The following is a 24,082-nucleotide window of genomic DNA, read 5'->3' as shown; positions in this document are numbered from 1 at the left end:
AAATTACTGCCAGTACTCAGGGACCTGGTGCTTCTTTGACTGGGGGATCAACGTGTCCACCTATGCCGCCTACTGTATGCTGCAGCTCCTTCCTCTTCCTAGTCAATGTGCTGTGCAATGTATTAGTGTGTGTGACCTTTGTCCAGATGCACTGGCAGTTCGGACCTCCATGGGAAACCGCACCCAAATTTCTGACTTCAGGCAGCGGAGGAGTTTCCGCAGGATCCCCAGGGGTGAGATCCAGATAGTCATCATGCTCATTGGCACCTCCATGGTGGTGAGTCCGAGGAAGTGCAGCCTCCGTGCTGGGTTATGTCTCTAGAGCGGGGCGAGCTACAGAGCCCCAGCGGCCAAGGCAGAAGATGGGTAACTGCAGAATCAGAGGGCGCAGCATATTAAGGCAGAAGATCGGTGTTTAGCAGCTGCAGAGCTAGGGAGCCTATCAAGCCAGGAATAGAGAAGGTGGCTATTGCAAATGTAGAACTAGAGCGTCTCGCTACGTTGATAGCGCAACCTGTCAGAATCTAGATGCACCGTGCGCGTTGTATCCCACAACTGACAGGTTATGCAAAATGTCTTAAACAGGAAGGGGTGGGACTAGTTTAGATTAGGGATGGGGGGGTGCTCGGGTTTAGTCTTGCCTAGGGCAGCACAATACCAAGATACACCACTGGCTGTAGTGGTCACAGGGGATGCATCAGGCAAGGCAAATGATGCCCCTAACTATTTTCAGCAAGAGTTCACCCCTGTGAAGAAGTTTGTTGCTTGTAATAGACCATCAAACTAATTATAAAGTTTGGGCCATGGCTTCCTGGTAATTTCCCATGGTACAATTGATGCTGTTTGGGGCTTATGGCAAGCCCCATTGTTGGCAGGTCTGTCAAAGATTAATAAACTCATGTATACCACTCACTTTCCCTATAATAAACACGCCTTATGGGAAAAAACGATTTGTCAAGGATTGGTACATGATCTGAATTTTTCTAACAGGTTTTAGCTGCTCCATTCCCACCACACAGTCATTTTTAATCTAGATGCTTTCTAATAGTAAACCTTGAAGAGATTCGAACAATTCAACTTTTTATAAGCATAGCATTTGGTATTCTGGAATTCACACGGGGCAATCAGCCAAGAGTATTAGCGGTTAAAGTTGCCTACCCAAGTATATATGGAAGGATGTAATCAAAGGCACTGAACATGATTATCAAAAGAAAGTAGGAGATAAATGATTAGGCAATATTACTATCACTCTACTTTCCACCAATGCTTCCCCCCTTTTACTGACAGACCTCTTTCTGAAGTGTAATTTATCAGCATCTGCCTATGCAATAATGGAAGAGTCTAAACTTTAAGGTTTATTGGCGGTCCCTAAGAGTAAGCCTCTTTTATAACATGGTAACTCTTTCTGGTAACATAAAACACTGTTTACTATTTTGTAATGATTTGTTTGAGCTCTATGGCCTTTCTAAAATGTTGGTATACCTTAATTAAGTAAGTTACGTTATTAAAGATTAACCATGATGGTATTTAATCTATCTGTAAGGAATTAATAGAGAACAATGGGGTAAGTGTTTTTCCCCATAGTTCTCTTTAGGCTCCATTCCCACTAAGCGACATACCTTTTTAAGCGGATCCGCGCGTCCGGGATAGCGCGACTTTCGGGGCGACGTTCCAGCAACGGTAGCGCGACCTTCACCGTCGGGCTGCATTAAAAAAATAGAAAAATCGTGCAAAATCAGCCGCAAAAAGGGTCCTGTAGGAGCGACGGGCGACATGGAGCTGTACATTAAGACAGCTCCATTGAAAATAATTGACCAGCGACTTCTCGCGGCAAAAATGCGCAATATCGCGGCTGAAATCGCACGGCAATCCGCTTAGTGTGAATGGGGCCTAATGGTCACAGGAGGACACATGCTAGCGTCCTCCCGTGACCCAAAGCTCAGTATAAAGCAAGCTACAGCTTGTGGTATACTGAGACCACCGCAACTGGGACGGATCCCGACAATGCTGTCGAGATCCACTCAGTTGCGTGACTGCTGGCTCTGCCTATCTAGAGGCAGAGCCAGCTGTGCCCGCCCTCTCCCCCATCCATTTCTCCAGTCAGCGCTGGAGGATCGGAGCGGGGGGGGGTATCCCTGTGGGGAGCAGGGACTGACAGTCACGGCTCTCTGCAGGGAGATGATCGAGAAGTGAGCGAGCGCCGGTATGTGTTCGCTCACTTCCCAAGCTATTGAGCCGACGTGTGACAGTTTCATTGCCACACGTCGGCTCGAACTATGAGGATGAGTAATTTTCACTCACTTCATAGTTCTCCTTTAACTTTGTTTACCAGCACTTTAATGATGGATTCTGGAAGCAGAATTCCCCAGCGTTCTGATGTGTGACCATGTTGTATTGACAGTATTGTAGGAAATATATTTAAAGTTGCTATTTTTATTTTTCTGCATTTTAGGTAATGGAAGCAGTGGACCACAATGAAAGCTTCAAAGGTTTTTACATTCTTTTGCAATTACGTTCATAATGATTATGATTTCTACAATTAATCAAAATACCTGTTTGACCTTAAATATTTAAGGGCATGTCAAATGATACTTGTGGAGTTTTTATTTTAACAAAAATGTGAAAAGCAAAAATGAACTTTCCCCTTCAAGGTTAATTTGCAAATGTTAAGCATATCCTATGTTGACGTTATAAAGTCTAAATTAATAAGAAATAAAATGGTAAACATTTGTAAATAGCTAAAATAAATTGTGGTATCCAAAGTTGTTGACACCAAGGCAGATAAAAAAGCATTTTGGCTGGCTCAGAACCCTGGCAATATCCGAGTAACTGATACTGGAGTTGATTTTATGCACTGTAATTTATTGAAGCTGGAGGGTAACACGTCTATGTGTGTGTAGTACCTGATAAGTTGAAGAGGTATGTGGTGCCATTGTTTAAAAAGGATTAAAGTAAAGCTGACATTAGAAAAAAGGGGACTGCCATGGTTCTGAAAATGCTAGCTGCCTGGCTGTTTTTTTTATTTAATTGAATGGTGTCAGTACTGTCTTACTGACCTGAAACAAGCATGCTTTTAACTCAGAAAAAGATCAGAAGGGCTAATCTGCAAACTTGTTCCATGTTAGTAACACAAAGTATTGAAGTAAGGTCATTATGGAGGCCAGGGAAATTGCATTCTCAAAAGTTAGCAGTGGCAGCCTCTGTGCTTCTTTTGCATTGTGTTCCTCTTCCATTAAAGAGAATGTGTCCTTTGCTTTAGCAGGAAAAAGGAACAGGGTCACTTTAAAGTTGGTTTCCACACAAGCTTATTCTTACCACCCCTTTGCTCCCAACATTCCCATTCCATTAGGAACAGGGAGCAAGAAGAAGAAGATGCTATGAGTAGTCTTCAAGTAGATCCTGTTCTCTCTTAAGTAGCCAGTTGTGAAGCACCAGCGGCATTGTGACGTTGCTGGAAGAGGAGCGAGTCACAAGTTTACCTATCCCTGGAAGTAGGGATTGCTTTTTACTCCCGGTGGAACACGGAATACTGATGACAGTGATCTGCAGTATGCCCATGCCAAAAGTATATATCATCTTTAAAGCCTCTAGAACCCAAGTTTACATTTGCATATATATTGCAGTTATTAGTGAGAAATGTAAATTTTTTCATGGCATAAACATATGGCAGAAATCATTAAAAGTAACCTATAATGTTACTTATAAACTCCTCTTACAGAGATAAAATAGGCATCAGGTAAAGGTAGGTGCATTCATCTTTTTAAAATGTGGTTAAATCATGGGAGCATGAAGGCCCTAAACTAGAGTACCTGCAATATTCTAGTACCAACATTGCTGGGAGTCAAAGCTGACACATACTTCCACCACATCCTGCACCTCTACAACCTATTGACCTTCTGACACCTGATGGTTATGCTCTTCCACTTTCGCAGCCAAATTGGGATAGCACCTATTTCATATTTGTTACATGTTCCCATTCATATAGCATGGGCTAAAAAAAAAAAAAAGTAAAAATGCTTCTTGCAGTTTCAAATGTTTTTACTTGGGTTAGGATTTTAAGGGTTCAAATTTCTTCTTGCTTCTATTTCTTTGAAATGTTAGGAGGGGCTGTGAGGGGTGAGGGCTCTGAGGTGGCTTCTCCATTGTATGTTAATGAAGCATATCAGACTGTAAACACAATCCTCAAATTTCAATCCTAAGACTTTCCATTAGGACAGCCCACTGTGAAAGGGCTAAGAAAAACCTGGAATCAGCCATCTTGTCCTGATTTAAGGAAATGTAAGAATTTATTTATAAAAGTATTTTTCAGTATGCTGTGTGAACAGGAACACATAACGAACAAATTTGACTGTGAAAGTGGAAGTACAATTTAAGAGGACCACAGGTTTACTATAAGCCTCAAAAGTTATAAAAGTATAACGTTAAGGTACATCAGTCCCAAGGTTAGTTGTGACCCAAGATGCAATCACTATTTTCTTAAAGTGACATTAAACCCTCAGATTTTTTAACATAAACCAATACTGTAATGTGTGCCTTACTGTAATCCATGGTTGTTTCCCTTCTCTTTGCTGCTCTTCCTTTTAAATCTGTATCTGTTCTCATGCTCTGCAGAACTTCTGTTTTGCAGCAGACTGCCTTGTCTCAGGAATGGATACACGGTGTCTGTGTATCCATTTGTATAGGCTTGAAACCTGAGCCAGCACTACAGGAAGAGGCCCTGAGCTGAAAAGGGAAGTTCCCCCCAAGCATGAGAAGACATGAGGATTTAAAAGGAAGAACAGCAAAGAGAAGGGAAACAACCATGGATTACAGTAAGGCACACATTACAGTATTGGTTTATGTTAAAAAATCTGAGGGTTTAATGTCACTTTAAGTGAGGAAGCTCCGTAAGTATCAAGTTTTAGGGCCCCTGTGCACATGTTTTTGTTCATGTAAGCATTGCTTATTTCCCCATACAAGTGAATGGAAATGCAGAAGCAGTTTTAAACAGTTTAATGCAGCTTAGAAATAGATAAATTGCAGGTCAGAAAGTCATCTACAGGTCAAATGCACCTGTCAGTGACCTTCTCAAAGCTTATCTCTAGATATAAAACTCCTCTTGTAGTGGAGCTACCCTTGCATTGCAGGGGTTAACTGCTTGTTTTGTCTTGGTGGATCCCTTAAAGCACTTCAGCTTACCTGATCCCAGCTCCAACTGGCTCCAAGACCAATGCCTGCAGCATTTTCCCCCTACCGCTCCGGCAGTCGAGCTGGCGTCATCACATCTAATGCAGGGTTCTTTACCCTGCATTAGATGTGAGGATGCTGAGTGACATTCCACAGCTAGAGCAAAGGGAAAATAGGTAACTGCTGACTGCCAGGGGAGTGGGGATAAGGTAAGCAGAAATGCTTTAAAGAAACCCCCCACTGCAAGGGTGGGTATCCGGAGATTGACTTTAAGCTGATCTCTAATGCAAGCTTAATGCACCTAAAGAAAAGGATCATTTGCCTATCGACAGCTTGAACTGACCGCGTCTAACCCCCACAGCCTACCATATTGTGCACACAGTGTTAGAGTAATAAATCTGAAGAAATCATTATACTTTTAATATGCTGAGAGTATTGAGTTTTTAGGCCCCCCAGTCAGTAAATATATTTACCACACACCTGCTTGTTCAACAACCCCAACAAGGCATGGATTTTTGGAAAGATCACACAGGTTGCAACCTGTGGGGTACACTTATGTTGGGGGAATCCTCTCTCCAATCACATTACTTTAAAAGTAAGGAACCGGCATATTCATTGTATAAAGTGGCTGGAGGAATAAGGAAAGTAGGGTACAAACACTAAAGCAATTTTCTTTCACCTTATTACAACAGACCAGTTTCCAGAAAATACAAGAACATCTGACAATATAGCAGAGAAAAACAAGCTGGCAGCGGAAAACGGACATCTGTGGCAGCAGCCGTCATGGTAAGTAACCGGAATTCTAAATACAGTTTAAAGCGTATGTCCAGGCAAAATGTTTTTTTTTTTTTAATTTTCAATTGAAATTCCTTTAATTTGTACTCTTTTTAATCCCCTGTGTTCTGTTACCTGTTCACACTGCCAGCATGCTACCTTCTATAACACTTACTTTCGAGGGCTGGCAATGGTGCACAAGTGCTTCTTAAAGTGAAACTCAGGAATTACATCTTAAAAATGCATTCAAATACCTTAACTATTAACAAAAATGTATCTTATTTGTGTATCACTCGGCTGTAGATCCTCAAATCATCTCTGGATTGGTTCCGACACTGTCCTTCCTTCTGGAGGGTGGCTACTTTTGTTCCTCATGGTCCCTGTGTTTGTTGTAAAGTAGCCACCGCTCCAAGCTTGCTCCCATGATGGACTACAATCTCATGTTTAGTTTACTAATTTGTATTGAAATTATAGTCCATCACAGGAGCGAGCTTGGAGCGATACAAATACAAATTAGTAAACTAAACATGAGATCGTAGTCCATAACTGGAACACACTTGGAGCCGTGGATACTTTAAAACATACACATGGGGAACAAAAGTAGCCACCCTCCAGAAGGAAGGTCAGTAAAATATATGTTGGATTAATTGTAATATAGATGTATGAATAGTGCCCTAATTTGCATTCAAATTTTAGTTGCCAGGCCACCGAAAAGGGCAAAGTCATATATGAAGTAATTCATACTTCACAACAAGATATCTCTGTTTTGCAAGTTATATGTGAATTGGAAGCTTCACTGCAGGATGACACACAAGTTCATATACACAGCAATGGTGAGTTGTTAAAGTTTTGTGTAGATAATATATACCAGCAGTGTGTGAAAGGAAAGTGGTCACAACTGACCCAGGAAACCTTTTACTGAAATGTGACTGGTTGGTGAACTGAAGAGACTGGAGGGCATGTACATTGGACATAGGGACTGAAGCTCGTAAAGGGGAATCTAATATTGGGGTGGGCAAGTTTGTATATAAGTTATACTCTGTATGACTTAGAATACTATGGGAAAACATTCATATCAGTCCCTTTGGCAGAGCAATACACTATATTTTCTCTACTAGAATATACCCTTTTGCAGATGTGGCCGCTGACAGGGGCAAGAAAGTACCTTGTCAGTACAGTATATGAAAAAGAGGGAGGAGGGTTTATGAGACCAGGACACATGAATTAAATGTTATGTGACTCTTAATTATGCCACTCAATTGTAAAAGCCTTAGTAGCAAGAATAAACAGTTTCATAGATCTGTCCTCTGTAATAATTCCTCATTTACATAGCTGAGACAAATGTCACTTGAGAATATACTGTATATTAAGGGGCATAGCTAGATTGGCTCCCCAGCATCATGTGTTGGTGGTACAGAACCCAGTTCATATTCTTAAATCAAGAGGTAAGGCACAAAGGCAATGGTCAGTAGGTGGAAAAAATGCTTCAGTGTCAGTGGCCAGTTGGAGAAACAAATGCCTTGTGTCAGTGGTAAGTAGGAGAAAACATAATGCCAGTCAGTGAGAAGAAAGGAAAACTGTCTGCAGGGTGATGGTCAGTATGCCTGTTGCCCTGCTGTCAGTGGTTATTGGTAGGAAAACAATGCCCTGGTGTTAGTTGTCAGTAGGAGGAAAACATACCTTGTCAATGGTCAATAGGAGGAAAAAAGGCCACTGTGTCAGCGATGAGTTAAAAGAAAAATCCCTGGAATCAGTGGTCAGTAAAAGGAAAAAATACACCAGCAAAGGTGGTCAGCAGAAGGAACAAAATGCCCTGACATTGGTGTCAGTAGGAGGAAAAATATTAGGAACTCAGCAGGGGCTTGGGGGTAGCTGAGGAGGACTGAGGCTCTCCAACAGGCTGAAGGACACTGTGGGGGCTGTGGGGCTCTGTGGCTGTGGATAGAAGGCAACCCTTGGGCAGGCTTGGGTATTCTATGGGGGACCGGGGGTACTGCAGAAGGCTACTAGGGAACTGTGGAGGGCTGAAGGGCTCTAACGGGGGGAGGGCATGTTAGGGGGGATGGGGCTGCTATGGTTGGCAGGGGTTATTGTGAGAGGAAGAGGGTCTGGGAAGTACTATGGAGGGCTGGAGGCACTACATTGTAGAGGTCTGTAGAGGAAGAAGGGGGAGCTGAAGATACAGGGGGCAGTGCAAACAGAGGTTCCTCACCCACATATCCCTCCCTACACTTACTATTCAGAGTTTCAGACCATTACCCCAGAGTTAATGAAAGTGAAACTTCCCCTTCATCCTCTCTCTATTCATGTGACACATCAGGACCAGGAGAGGAAGAACTGGACTTGAATCTGCCAGCGGGCACCTGCGCTGACGAGGGATTTGCAGCTGCTTAGCATCAGGCGAGGCATTGATCTACAATGCTTCCCGGTGATGCCTGATGGAGCAGTGAGCAGTGTTGGAACCCTTGGCATTCCAGCATCAGGCACCCTCTGCTGCTTTGCAAAGTGTCCTGGATCCTAGGACACACAAAGGAGAGCTTCCTTCAGCCCACTACTCCTCATCTGTGGCCACTGCTTGGGATGCTTTGGAAGTAGTGTGTGTGTGTGTGTGTGTGTGTGTGTGTATTGCCAGTGACAGCAGCACTTGTTATAGTCTATAACACTCATGGGATTGAACCTAGGAACTGACATTTATAAAGCAGCAGCAATTTGGTGAACGATTTTGTCTTTAAAAGATCAGTTTAAACCTGTCACAAACCTGGGTCATTTTTAATCTAAATTGTTAAGTTGCTAGGATCTAGACATGCTGAAAACACAAAGATCACTGCAAACAGTAAAACGTCCAGTAGATGTCACTTTCTAACCACAAATGATTCCAGTAATCTTTGTGTTTAAAGTATATCTGAAGCCAAAAGTTTTTTTTTATTGTTTTATTTTGAGTATTAGGGAACAGTTAAAACTGCTGTCAAGTTTTTTTTGGTTTTTTTTTGCCATCTGTGTCTCATTAAAGAGACTTATACTCCACAGGAAATGAGAGGATATCTTTTCAATGTGAGGGAAATCCCCTCTTGGATAATTGTTATAGGAACAGTTGTCCCTATTGCAAGATTTCCCCTCTATTCGTGTTCTGGTGGCCACTCAAAAATTAGGATTTATCCTCACTTTTATTTCCAGTGTAGATCAGGACAATTGTAGAGAAAGAATCTTCCAAACAGAGACACATACAACAATTAAAAACCCAACAGTGATTCTATCTCCATATCAAATTATCAAAATCTAAAAAAAAAAAATTTGCTTTTAGTTATTCCTATAAAGGTCACTGTATCTAGGGGGAAATAAATCAAACCACCTATTGTCCTTATAAAATGTTACTTGGTAGTCCACTATTTTTAAAGCCCTAAAACCTCTGAGCTGAAGCATACATATTCTTAGTATGAAAATGGAACCTGCGCATATAAAGAATCAATACTCATCAAACATGCACATTCAATAAAGTAAAACTAAATCATATATTGATACTGCTGTGCAGTATACCCTGTGAGGCTTTTGACAGGGGACCCTGACTAATACTTTTCTGCACATGTTTGACAACTGCCAACCTTTTTGTATGACATCAACTGGAATAAATGCCGATACTCCCCAAAGGAGATTTGCTCGCTGTCTTGGAAGGTTTGAGGTTGCATTACTTCATTTTCCATTCTAACTGGGGAACTGGGCAGGAAGTGAAGCACTGATTGAGGTGTTCAATGGTTGTTTGAGCTGCTTCAAATCTTAATTTGCTTTTTATGAGATGGTAATAGAGAAAATCTTAATTCAAATTCTATGTAAACTGACAAAACCCATAAACCACAGGATTTCTTTTTCATTGGTCAATGCCAGCCGATCCAAGTCGACTGATACCATGCTTGGATCTATTGAGAGGCTTTATAAGAGTAACTCCGGGAAAAATGTATTAACCCTTGCAGTGGGGCTACCCCTGCACTGCAAGGGTTAACTGCTCGATTGTGTGTAGGTGCTAAAAACAAGTTATACTTACCCAAACTGCCATGCCGAATCCCTGCTTCTAAGGTCACTGAAAAGTTTCTCCTCTCACCTCATAGTTCTAAAAAGTTTCCACTCACCTCATAGTTCTAGCCGACCTGTGACAATGAGACTGTCACAGGTCGCCTCAGTAGATCGGGAGGTGAGCGAACACATACCAGGTTCGCTCACCTCTCGATCCTGTCACGGCTCTCTGCCGTGACAGGGGGAGGGCTGGATTCCCCTCTCCCCGCTCCGATCTGCCAGCGCTGACTGGCGGAACGGACGGGGGAGGGGGCGGGTACAGCTGGCTCTGCCTCTAGATAGGCAGAGCCAACTGTCACTCACGCAGCTGGGCGGATCCCGTCATCTACATCAGGATCCGCTCCGGCTGCGGCGTCTCAGTATACCACGAGCTGTAGCTCGTGGTATACTGAGCTTAGGGTAACGGGAGGACGCTAGTTTGTGTCCTCCCGTTACCCCAAGGAGAACTATGGGGAAAAACACTGACCCCATAGTTCTCCTTTAAAGATGTTGAAACACTGTTTTAGCATGAACAGTCTTACTTTTAGAAGGAACAGGAAGTTAAAATGTCATGTAAACAGACTATTACAACGTGAGTCAACATCTCTCTAAGATGTTATTTTTTTAAGTATTGAAAGGTTGCAGGTAGGTTACAGAATTTGAATGGCATGAGCACGTATTAAACTTCCATAAGTAAAAAAAAATGCTTTTTGCACTACCTTCTCCAAAGTTATATGTTCTCTGCATGTATAATAAAGATGAGAGGAGTGCAGACAGTCCACTGCTCCAATTCTCAGACCCCATCCAACCGTGAATCACTCCGCATATGCAGGCAAAGCTGGCTTGCCTCCGCCGTATATCACAATTCTTCTCAAAAACAAGCTGCACTTCCGTGGATCACCATAAATAAAAGTTATTTATTGTAATGACAAATACATGCTGTGGAACAACTTCCTATGTGTGTAACCTCTCACGCGTTTCAGCAATCTGGCTTAATCATGGAGGCCCCTATGGTATGATAAAGCCAGATTGGTGAAAAGCATGAGAGGTTGCACACATGGGAAGTTGTTCCACAGCATGTATTTGTCATTATAATAAATAACTGTTTTATCTATGGTTATCCACAAAGGTGCAGCTTGTTTTTGAGAAGAATAAAGATTAGAGGAGACCTAACTTGTTGAAGCTATTGTGGAATAAATTGAAATTAATATTGTTTTTTCTGTATACTTTTATAAAAGCCATGATAGTTGATGCAGGTGATTCTTGTGTTTTCTTATGGAGCATGATTTGTAGTGTGTATTATAGAGAACATAAAAGCCAAAATAGTGCTATTATATACAATTTGATTTTAGAAGTTCAGAAGTAGACGGGGACATATACAAAATTGAGATGATGCAAATGATTCCTGCATTGAAGCAAGTGTCATATTTTCTGTATGATCCTTAGAAATCATGAACGTTTACTATTTCTTAAACAAATAAAATACTTTTTTCACCATTTGTAATGCCTTGGTTGCACCTTGGTCCAAGGAGATATTCTCTACATTTTTCCCCCAAAGTGTGATAACATCTGGCATCAAGTCTTATTTTGTAGGTTTTTTTTGTTGGTTTGCAGGGTTTGTTTTTTTTGCAGAAATAGTTTTTATTCAGAATTTTTTTACAAACAATTTGTCAAAACATACAAAAAGGTTGCAATATATAAATAACGTACCACAAGGTGTATGAAAAGAAACAATTTTGTCACAGAACAATTGAGTGAATCCATCGTCACGGTAAGTGTCTCACCCCTCCAGAAAAAACTGAAGTATGTTCAGATCAGGAGGGCCTGTCGCCCAAATGGGGAGGGAGTGTCATGGAATCAACGACACTGATGTGGAAACCAGGGATTCTTCTTAATTAATGATAACATGGGCAAAATAAGCGGGGGAGGAACATCCCCTGAGGTTTGCAAAGGTTAAAGTTGGCCTTTACACTCAAGTATCAAATTCTACCAATGTATCCCTCTATGTATGAGGATTAATAATAACAAAGACATGTCAGGTGTAAAATGCTGTGATTTTGAAATACTTACCCTTGCAGAGCATTCACTTCCTGCTTTGAAAGTGCAAATGACATCAGTTTGCCAACACAATGCGCACCGGGATTGCCTTGTCATCAGCAGAGCATTGCTGGGACATCTCATTTGTAATCTCAGGAGATGTCAGGGAAAGGCATTTTCCCCCCCTGAGATGATGTGCATGGTCACATGTCCTAGTCACATGTCAAGTCACATGTGCCAGAAATCCAGGAAGTAATAGGAGAGCTAGTAATCTGCCCTTAGTAAACATGACCACTGTCAGAAGACTGGGGAAGAAATGAGAAATAAGATATGCAACGAATACAAAGCCAGAAATTATCTAGAAGTATGCGTTTGTAGATTGTCATTACTAAACATTTCTAAAGGTGTGTTTGTTGTTATTTTAAAGATCTTGGTAAAGGTCTGCTTTAGGTTCTTCTCCTGCTTATTCTCAATATCCAGATTTGTTGCTCTAATATCTTTCTACCTGTGGTAATAAAGGCTACAGTTTTACAACACAATATACGCCATGCTTTATAAAAGTAGCAAGTAAGGGCTTACATCTACTTTAACATGTTATGTACTGAAAGTATTAGCTAATGACTAGGACTGAACAAGAATTTTGCCCCTCATACTTTCGAAGCAATTTGGAAAACATCATAGATTATAAATATATTTGCAAAACATTACATTTTGGTTGTTTCAAGATTAATTAAGCTAATCAAATGATGTGCAATAGGAGAGGTTGCTACTGAAAAAAAATGTGCCTTTTCTTCTGATTAAGAGGAAGGAAAATGTAGTAAGCCGATTTTGTGGTTAATATCTTTCAAGGAAAATTATGGGGAGAGTGAAATACACTCATCCCCATCATTAGAGGGGACGCGTGGCACTGCAGGTGTCACACATGGGCTCTATAGATCGAGAACTGATCGATCACATAGCGCTGATCGCTCAGCTCATGTACTTCTCCCTGCAGTCACTGCTCCATGTAGGGATTGCCCCTTCGACTCTCCATTACTCCAGCACTGACTGGAGAGAAAGATGGGGCGGGCAATTAGGTGGTGGGGTGGATCCTGTCAATGTTGTCAGCATAGAAAATCTCCTCCTGTGACCCTTTTGAGCAGTGCCATATGCATAGACGATATTAAAGATTTCATTATAAAAGTCTTTTTTTTCACATTTTTTTGCAGGACACAGGAGATCATGTTGCCAGAAAGGTGGACACCAGTGTGATATTCAGTGTGAATCAGTAAATCTTAGTGCGGCCTCCATAACACCGTGAGTATATATATCTAGGACACCGGGAAAAGGGTTTGAGCTCAGATCCTTGTAACTGCAAGACAACTGTGACTATGTGTAATAGTACACACTTCAAGTGTATCAGAGTAGCCAGTGGGATTTTACCATAAACCCCTTATTTAGGCCCCGTTCACACCAGGGCGGTTGCAGATCAGCGCGGGCGGCTTCTGTTCACATTTTAAAATTGCGTTTCAGAGCTGAAACGCAATTACTAATGCCCAAAACCTTGCTGATCAGCGCGGTTCCATTGAAATCTATATGGAAATAGTGCTGATCAGCGCCAAAAAAAAGGGTCAGGGTGCATTTCGGGCGGCAGGCTGTTCGGATCATGCAGAAGCGCGCGGTCGCATGACCGGTCCCCATGGCATTGTATGGGATCGTTCATGTCGGCGGTTCATAACAGGATGGATTTAACTCACAATGATGTGAAAACATTTTTTTTATTGACTTGAATGCTACAAAGTACTTCAGCCTAGTATTCAGTTTCTTTCTGCCCTTTGTCAGATAAGCTAACTAAATTCTAACTGTGTATACCCAGCTTAAAGGACAGGGGAACATAGATTTTTAAGTGAAAGTGGTGAATTGGTAGCACTGCTTTGTTAGGGGATTTTTGTCAAATGATCCTAATCACTTGGTGGGAGTGAATGCTTTTGTCTCCCACCACCCTTATTTTGACCAAGGCCTGACAGTGGAGTTGGGGGCTATGAGGGTGGCCCATGCTAAGTTGGTACCATCAGTTTATGCTGTGTTGCAGGAGAATGGCCTCAGTATCCAGTAATTGCAGCCTACCTAGCTCAGATATAAGATTCGATTTAAAGCAGAGTCCACAATTTGCAGATGTAGATCATGGTGTCTGTAATTACAGTCAATTGCTGCCATTAGAGGTTCAGCTTCAATACCAAGGCAAATCAGGTGTGGGCCAAGACAAGTAGCTTAAGCAGCAGATAAAGTTTGAAGTCCTGCTTTGGTGACTCCATTGGAGAAGGGAGGACCTAAGATAGGACGATGTCAAGCTGTGTGCTTCAATAAAGTTCTTGGCGGTGTGGACTTGATCTTTTCTATTTGCCTTGGGCCTTCTTTTATGAGGGTGTAATGTCAAACAATGCCCTTCCAACAACCTCCAGCTTTTGTCCAAATGTGCAGTTTGGTGTGGTGTGCCACCTAATGTCCATACAGTAGTTGTCTACTGGAGGTCCAGGAGGTAAGTCTGCCCCAGGGGCCCACTCCAGCTTTTAGCATCTGTGTTGTTCACAGGAAGTATCCATAAGCATGCATCTACATATTCATGTATCTGCACATATTTAGATACTTGTGTATGCTCTTGGACATAAATAGATGCCACTAGGCTCTCATTCTGAGAAGAGTGTTATTTTAAGTATGTGTAATAATACTAATGATGATATTTATATTGTTTAGTAATTCAGAGTTCAAATCAGAAGCAGAAACAGTATCAGAAAATAAGGGACTGTTTTCTGATAATCCTGATGAAGAGTCATTTCAGAAACAAGTTTCATTAAAGCCTGCAAAACAAAATGTCAGCAGGACAACAGAAGTTAGTACTTTTCTTTGATTCTTATATTTTAATAATAGTGAAAATAAATAAAAATAAAAAATCTAGTACAGATTTTACATAGTTAGAATTGTGTTATGTTATTTTTCTCACTGCCATCAGCATCACCTAAACGAATGGGATCTGAGTTTGCGTTTATGTTAAAGTGGGTCTGCACATCTACTGTGGCCCTTATGAGGCTTTCCCACTCTCCCCAGAAAAAGGGGCTCCAAGAGATCTTTACAACTAGATCCAAAAAAGGTCAACAAAGCTCTTGACAAGGCAGTTAGTGTTTTTGGGGATTACTGCTATGTAATATGATGAGACTGTTTACTACTGTGGCGTCTTACCTTCATACATACCTTATTGGGCTGGATGTGTCTACATGTATCTTACATCATAACTTCATTATTCTTGGGTCATTTTCCATCTATTATTTGCTGGAGTTATATCTACTGCCTTGCTGAAAACATATATAAAGTATATATATTGTGATATTTGGGGATATTAGCACATATGGTGAGCGCTTTAAAGATGCAGTCCACTCGCAATATCTTCTGTTTAAGGACCTGGTAACCCACTTTTATTCAAACGAAAGTTCATACATCCACCTTGGATACTGTAACGCTCTACGGATGTGGGATAGGATCACAAATGCAGAAGCGCCCTTTAGTGACGGTTATCAGTATGCGATCCCAGAGATACACTCACCACCTCATAGTAGAAGAGGCTTGGGATCGTTTAAATCATGCTCCTTCTTACGAAAAAGGGAGTAAGTGGACCACTGAGAAGTGGAGATCACAATATAGGTGAGGGCACAATATGGTAGTACGTAGTGTAATTAAGGTATCAGGATGCACAAGCGACTTGTAGTCTACAATGGAGGTGAAGTAAGATATGGTATTGCAATTAGGCGTCAGCTAGACGGTATGCATTAGAGGTGACTGGAACACAACAGATTGTAGTCCACATTAAGGTGAAGCAATATATGGTATTGTAATTAAGAGTCAGCTAGGCTTATGCACTACAGCAGTGGCAATGGCAGCAGACTAGTGGTATCACAACTGAACCAAGGTACTTGCGGTTGTGAGGCTGAGTCCCCAGCTTCCTGAGATGTGGATCCTGGTGACAGCAGCAGAGAGGAGAGTCAGTCTTCCCAGCAAGACCGAGGGACAAGATACAGCAGGGTAAGGAGTTGGCGCTCCGTCCAGGAAGGGTTCCTCTGAATCTAGCAGTCTTAGTGCCCAGTGGTGAGAGGTCCGTATACCCGCAGAGGGTGATGTTTGGCGTTCACCGTACAACAGCAGGACGCCGAACATTCGTAACCCCACGTCCTAAATTGACAGCCGCCATGCGGGGGGAGGAGCCGACCGACGCACCGTGCGTGCGCGGCCCCTGAGCACAATGCTGGAATGGCTAGGTGTGAGTCTGTTACAGATACCCTCGCTGGGGTTCGGCATAACATCCATGCAATGCTTCAAAACAACACAACTTTAGCCTCCTGGATTCCACTTTAAACATTACCACTTCTGACCCACTGGTCCTCTTTGAAGTGCTGTTCCACACTTGTGATGGCGGCCCCTCAGGCTCACAGCTAACCTAGCCTTATCAGTTCTCCCCAGCCTCCCTGGCTGTCTTCGAGTGCCTCCAGCACACACACTTGATTCCACTTAAACTTCTGGGAGAGTCCTCCTGATTCCTGAGCAACGTCCGTTCCTATCCGAGCAGGAGCTCACCTGACTCATCTCTTACTTCTGGGGAAGTCCTCCTGACCCCTGAACACGGTCTGTTCCTATTTCCCTGCAGGAGCCAATTCCCCTAGCCAGCATCCTTTCCTTAAGGGCTGTGCACACCAGTGCAATTATTGGGTGCTGGTCACTGCTAAACCCTGGACCCAGGACTGGAGCTTTCGTCCCTCCTGAATCACTATGAAACCTCCCAGTTCCAGGATCCCAAACAGAACCCAGACAAAGCCTTGCTTCCTGACACTTCTCAGTCCATATGGCTGAGAGTCCTGGGTGATCATAACACCCAATTCTACATTGGGATTGCCACACAATACCAAGATATATATTTGGTTCCAGTCCAGGTGACATTTACTTGGTCTGTATCTACATATATGTCCTAAAGTAGTAGCAAAGAAGTATAGGGTACAGCTAAATATTTTAATAAATAAAACTTATTGCATGTTTTTGCTTACAGACATTAAGTCATGAGGCTGAAAATCCTTCATATGTCTCATCAGAATATAAATTTCCAAAGAAGCAATTCTATAAGTTCAGCATTTTTCCAGGCAAATGGGTTAAAGTTTGGTGTGACAGGCTTACATTGTTGGCATTGTTTGACAAGTAAGTATGTATTTTAAAGACTTTGTGAACATGTTTACTTAAAGGGCAATCCCATTTTCACCCAGAAAAGATTAGAGCTTCTTCTACTTATGGGCCTTCTATTATAAAGGGTGGGTTGGCTTTTGGGGTACCACATCCCATATCATCTAGATAAAAGTTAAATATAGATTATAATGGACTTTTAAGGTACCTACTCAGAGGCAATATACTGTATACTATACATGTATAACAATACAAAACCAATTTTTATAAACAACAAGTTAAAAACAATAGAATAACATATGTTTGGAAATAACAGAAATTACTCCATTGAACTAAATTGTGCCTCTACATATCCCCATCTGACACTGCTTCACATTGTTTATAATTCACATCTTATTTCATTTACAGTATATCTCATATCTCAACATATTCTAGAATATATCTCAGGATTGATTAAAGTGGAAAATCAGGGTGGGCTTGTCTAAATGCATTTCACGGATGTATACTCCTCTTCTTGGTGTGTTATGGGATTCCTGCAGCAGGAACCTATGAAAACAATCGATGCTTCCAGGGACAGTGACCTTTTTCTAATCGCATGTAATCTTATCACACATGATCATACGACTACATGCAGAGTGCTGGTGTGCCACTTTCAAATGCGGTCGCTGTCATTTAATCATTACCTTAAACAGCGGCTTCTTGTAAATGGCATATTTGGGATTTCTGCCACAGGAATCCTTGGGTTCCTGCCGCAGGGATTTCAAAACGCACCTTAGCTGTAGGTATGAATGAAGCCTTAAAGTATATAAAACATCAATGAATATTGGACAGAAAAAGCATATATACATATAATTCACACCATTAGGTTTACTATCTTACCTAAGTATTTAACATTGGAGTCACCATAGAGCTATGTAAAAAGGAATGCCTGTTAAAAATGTAATGGGAGAGCATAGGGATATAGTTGAGAGGTACCCCTCAATAAGGCAAAATGACCACAGATGATTCTAGTGTCATAATGATAGGGTATGTTACATATAAGGTGATGATAATACATTGTTAACTAATATAAAAAAATATAAATTATATTAACCAATATTGTTGCCCAGTCGTCTCCTTGTACAATATTACGTACTTTTATTTTTTTTACAGTGTATATACAGGTGAAACTCGATTAGAATATCGTGCAAAGTTCATTTATTTCACTAATGCAACTTAAAAGGTGAAACTAATATATGAGATAGACTTGCGTGAAATTTGCTAAATGATACTCTTAAGTTTTGGTTTTCCACCATGGGAAATACCTGATGAGCTGGCAATCAAAGTGAATCATTAGTCAAATACATAATCCATCAACAGAAGTCAGGGCAGTCCAGACAGGTCGGGGGTTATAACCAGAATAGAAGACAGAATACTGAATCTCAACAGGAACCTATTGCTCTGGCACTGTCCCTGTGCACTGTATACAATTTGTACCCACTGCTAGATAACAAGCTTTGAACATCATCATTTGTTGCTATGAATGCCACTTTCCTTCAGTTTTTATATAGAATGGCATTTACATTGGAATGTCATTTACTTCAGCATATCATTACCATGGTAAACGAGTTTTATATATACAGTAACCATTTATCTAAATACATTAAAACCTATATTGGGCATAATGTGTTAATGTATATGTAGGGCAAGTTGTCTGTATATTTACAGTTATATTTGAATATTGCAGAACTGAGAATATTGGGGAAAACATCATAGCAATATTGTTGGCCATCTGTGTTTCATTTTTTGGATTTTTGCTTCTGCACCAAGACCTCTTCAAAGACATTTGGGTATTCCAGTTTTGTGTTGTTATTGCAAGCTGCCAGTTTTGCCTTCTTAAGGTAATATATTTGATTGTAATATATATTATGTGATAAGTTAATAAAAAGCACAGGGTGGGTTTTCTGATAGTGATGGCGACAGCTGTGGACAATGCTTGCACAGTGTGTATTGAAATGGCCACTTGTAGTCAGCATTGGAAAACCACGTGGTAACGCAAGGTGACAACGCAGGAGCACGATTCAGATGCAGCAAGAGAGCATTTTCACCTTATAACAGGAAGTACTTGAATGAAAACAAAAGCTGCAGATTTAAGGAAATCTGGGGCTGCGCTAGTTATGTAAAAGATGTGTTGATAATTTTTTTTTCAAACTTGGTACTGTTTTTTCCTTGGTAACACCTAAAAAATAAAAAGCAAATATGTATCCAAATCCACTATCAAATTAAAGCCCTATTATAATACTATGTATATAATGTTAGGGTAGACTACAAAAGCAGAACCAAAAAAAGAAAAAACGCTCTGGGACTCAAGGGTGTTATAGGGAAAAGGGACTGGGGACTCAAGGGTGTTATAGGGAAAAAGGACTGGGGACTCAAGGGTGTTATAGGGAAAAGGGACTGGGGACTCAAGGGTGTTATAGGGAAAAAGGACTGGGGACTCAAGGGTGTTATAGGGAAAAAGGACTGGGGACTCAAGTGGTTCAGTAGTACAGAAAAATACACCTAGATCTACAAAAGTAAGATAAGTATATATTTAAATGATCATCTTACCTAAACCACAACAAAATTAAAACTTTTTACCATAAAAAGAAATTTACAAGATAGAAATATGGAAGCTGACATTGCTCAGACAGTCAGACTTCAGCTAAAGTCTAAAAATAGTTTAGACTGCCTGCCTGACCTTAAATCTCTAGTGTCTGCTAGGGATGAGCTTCAGGTTCGGGTCAACCATGAGTTTGACTCGAACACAAGACATTCACAGTTCAGAGAACTTATGTAGCCGCTCACCACTATAGCAATCAATTATCAATTACACCCTTCCTGGCCTTTGACCACAGTAAAAGGGCCAATAATGGGAGTTTTCCTATGTGCAAGGCCCCTTCCCTATAAACGTCAGGGTTCCCAGCTGCCTGTGCTGAGGATATGTGGTAACTTGGCATATATAAGGGAAGCTGACAGGGTGTTATTTGCAGGGAGAGATAGTTGCTGTTATACAAGGCTGCTAACCTGTGCTATATACAGTACAGTACTATAAAGTGCTTTATTGTGCTACATTATTAGAGTGAATTGCAGTGTGGTGGACTACATACTGTAATGAATCGTACAAGCGTAACTTGGTGTGTAGGATCACAGCTGCGGAGTTTAAGTTGAAATGGCTCAGGTGGGAGGTTCACGATTACACTTTAATTACAGGGAGTGAAGACGGAACCTCTTACACATCATATGCCATCTATAGTGGGAGTAATGGGAGTGGTTGAACTGTAATGCACGGCTCAATTGTAAGGCATTGGGCCGTGGTGGGTTTTGTAGTTCGCCTTAGTTACTTCACTAGGAGGTCGAACGTAGTTTAACCTAGTATGCGAGAGAATACAACAGTCCACTATAACTTGTACAGGAGATGGCCTTACCACAGAGTGTGAGTAATTGCAGATGGTAACAGCTTCAGGCTGAGCATATACAGAGTTCTAATGGACATCAGTAGGAGCGTACTTAAATGAATTCCCCACAAGGTGGCAGCAGCAATCACTTCAACAGTCTTCAGTGTAAGTTAGTAATACTTGCTGTTGAGATGGAAAGTTCATGCAGGGAAGTGAAGCGGTCGCCTTGCTGTGATGGCAGTCCTGAAGGGTGATCTCCACCTTCTGGTGCAGCAGGTTCTCGGTGGTAGCCACAGTGAGACGGTCTCCTTAACTTGGGTCCTAGTAGCTTGCTCGACGTGCTCTTTTGCTAGCACGTCGAGCAAGTGTTTTGCTAAGGCTTAAATAGGCAGAGCAATTGTTGGGGGAGGAGCCGGAGACGAAGCCCGACCCGAGCGTCTCCTAGCAACGGAACGCCGCTGGGCCGAGGCTGTCGTCTCGTCCTGCTGTGTAGAGAAGGGGGAGGTGGAGCATTGCGGAGCGTCCGCCCGTTGCCTAGCAACGAGACGGGGATGTTGTGGCCATCCTCGCGCTGGTCTCAGCAGACGTAGTCTGCGTTCCTGACACATACTCTGTACGCCCCCCTGCGAAAAGCAGTGTGTTAAGGTTCCATATTATTGTGTACGTACTTCTGTTTTCACTGTGCATAGACCCAACAGTCCTTTTTAGAACTACCTTTTGGTGCATGTCAGCAACAATTTCTGTTGTTCTTTATCTTCTGAGCCCTCCTTGCAGTTTGTTTTTGTATTTTATTGAGGTCTTATTTTAATTTCTTACATTTCATATTTTCATGTGCATTTTTTACTTTCAGTTGGGTTAAAGAAAAATAAAGGGTTTTTGGGGTCTAGCGTTTTAGGATTTTTAGGGAGGTTTGTGTTATTTAAATATCATTTTATTTGCCCTCATGCACTTCTTTTTGTCCCTTAGTGGTTTAAGAATTCAAATGAAATGAGACCCCATTTGTCATCTGGTTTGTAAAGGATACATTTCCCTACATGTTTTGCAGATTAGTACAATAGGAAATATTTCATACCCCCTTCTTATACAAATGTTGCAATTGTTACTGCAATGTTAACTATCAAATTGTTCTGTGGGGGCTATGCATTATGGGGGCTACCATTGTTGTGGAAATTTTATTAGGATGTGTTTTTAGTGTATTGTAATGTTTTGTCATTAGTCTCTCAGTGTCTCGGTAAATAGACGCTGGGGGATTAATCCATTGGAGGAGATTTCTTATGCGCAGCGGAGCTGTGTCTTGGCGAATGTATGGACGCCGGCTGGGGCCCCCCGTGCAATGCATGGATTTATTGGCTTGCGTGGATACATTGTCTTGAACGCAGTATATGAAAGGAACGTGCGTTTGTTTCGGAGTGAGATGTTCCTGATGTCTAATCGACCGAGTTACCGAAGCCCGACCAGACGACGACATTATCGCTGACGAGACGAGACGCCCTGAAGACCAACCCATGGACCAGATGCGGAGGATTCCAAAGCGACCGACGACCGAAGCGACCCACCACCTCCCGAAGAGCAGAACCTACGTGTCAAGATTCGTTGTCAAGGCCAAAAGTCTGCGTGTCAAGAATTGCGGGAAAAACATTGACTTTGCGTTATTTTCAATCGTCTGTTTTGCATTTATGGATTCAGGATTTTTCCGAACACGAGGGACTGTTTTTCCAAAGAAGAAGATTGAGATTCATCGAGGGACACTGAGGAGAATATGACAAAGAGGAGGGACTGTTGTGGAAATTTTATTAGGATGTGTTATTAGTGTATTGTAATGTTTTGTCATTAGTCTCCCAGTGTCTCGGTAAATAGACGCTGGGGGATTAATCCATCGGAGGAGATTTCCTATGCGCAGCGGAGCAGTGTGTTCTTGGCGAATGTGTGGACGCCGGCTGGGGCCCCCCGTGCAATGCATGGATTTATTGGCTTGCGTGGATACATTTGTCTTGAACGCAGTATATGAAAGGAACGTGCGTTTGTTCTCTCTGGGGTGCCTGATCAACACGCTTGAGATGATATAACGTTGTCCCTGTGAATGAGCGCGCATGAGAATCCTAGTAACGTTATGTGGCATTGCTCACTGAGCAACGCTGGATAAAGTCACTCCGGTGGTCATTGATTGTTACTACATGTGATTTGTTAACTGACTCCTGTTCACTTCCTGTCTCGCTGTTTGAGACACCCCTTCCTCTCTGACATCACTTCCTGTCTCGCTGTTTGAGACACCCCTTCCTGTCTGACATCACTTCCTGTTGGGCAGGTATAAAGAATAAACATACCTGTGCTCAGGGCTCTTAGCATGGGATTATCGAGCAAGCAACATCTGTCTCCTGACTCTACATGACTCTATAGAAGGAAATACTTCCAGTCCTTGCATAAAGGAGCGTAGTACAACGGGGGAAATTCTTTGTGTTTGGCGCAGCTTAATGCGACATGGATTTGTGCGTTGAACCAAGTGAATTTCCATAACACCATTACTGGCCTCCTTTAAAAAAGTATTAGCTGCCTGTTGTGTCTGGTCTTCATACATCGAATCACAGACCTGGAACATGCACAATGAAAATGAGTATCAAAAAGTATCAGAAATCCTACGATATAAAGTACAGTGATCTAGAGAGTGAATGCATCGACATGACAGACAGCCTCTATGATTCTCTCATGACAGGGTTTCTTTAAAAAGCTATGGCTCTTAGTACACATACAATGTGATCCCATGAATACGTATTCTACTTTGTGTACCCCACTGTTTCTTTTGAGTTTGCAAGCCTGATCTAGATATACAGTATAATCTCCAGGTGCATCTTGAAAATATGCCATTGTATTATTTTCATAAAAACAAAAACATCTGTATGATGATCAAATGTATTTGTTTGTACTCTGTTGTGTAGTAGTGTCTCAAATGTTATCAAGCAATCATAATTTGAATGTCTTTGTCTTTATCTAGAGTGTACAGCCAGATCCTGCATCTCCAGTCCATGTAAGTTAGCTTAGATTTTGGTGACACTGACTTTTTTATTTTGGTTAATAATAAGCATTTTATGTCACCTCTATTAAATTGTTCACAATAATTATTTTTGTATAGCTCTAAACTTACATTTCTTGCCTCCCCGCTGGGCGCTGCTCGGTGTCCCAACGGGGAGGAGAGAAAGTGTGACTGACGGCCGAGCGCTGCGGGAGGAGAGCGCTGTGAACGGCCGGCGTCTCTCTTCCCACACCGCTCAGCCACCTATTACAGTCTGGCAGAGCGGTGTGGGCGGAGACAGCCCGCGCTGTCACAGGAGGCTGAGCTCTCCTCCCTCAACCGCTCGCTCAGCTTCTTGTGACAGCTGTCAGGATGAAGACGAGTGCAAACACTCAGTGATCCCTGAGTGTTTGTAAATAATTGAGGACATGGTATGGTTACT

The 24,082-nt window shown here is 41.8% G+C and overlaps 1 protein-coding gene across 1 annotated transcript in view; it reads left to right on the top strand.

The window, feature by feature from the left end:
- Nucleotides 1-5,673: 5,673 nt before the first annotated feature.
- PCNX2 (pecanex homolog 2 (Drosophila)) overlaps nucleotides 5,674-24,082 on the top strand; it is a 74,353-nt gene continuing 55,944 nt past the window's right edge. The window contains exons 1-8 of the mRNA XM_018572922.1: nucleotides 5,674-5,761; nucleotides 5,859-5,952; nucleotides 6,637-6,773; nucleotides 13,230-13,317; nucleotides 14,755-14,890; nucleotides 17,090-17,235; nucleotides 18,944-19,097; nucleotides 23,623-23,655. Of these exons, the coding sequence (XP_018428424.1) occupies nucleotides 5,674-5,761; nucleotides 5,859-5,952; nucleotides 6,637-6,773; nucleotides 13,230-13,317; nucleotides 14,755-14,890; nucleotides 17,090-17,235; nucleotides 18,944-19,097; nucleotides 23,623-23,655 (876 nt within the window). The remainder of the gene's footprint in view (nucleotides 5,762-5,858; nucleotides 5,953-6,636; nucleotides 6,774-13,229; nucleotides 13,318-14,754; nucleotides 14,891-17,089; nucleotides 17,236-18,943; nucleotides 19,098-23,622; nucleotides 23,656-24,082) is intronic.

The sequence above is a fragment of the Nanorana parkeri genome, unplaced genomic scaffold (genome assembly GCF_000935625.1).
Source record: "Nanorana parkeri isolate BGI_ZX_2015 unplaced genomic scaffold, ASM93562v1 scaffold46, whole genome shotgun sequence".
In the NCBI taxonomy this organism is placed as follows: domain Eukaryota; kingdom Metazoa; phylum Chordata; class Amphibia; order Anura; family Dicroglossidae; genus Nanorana; species Nanorana parkeri.
This window is presented reverse-complemented; position numbering and strand designations above follow the sequence as displayed.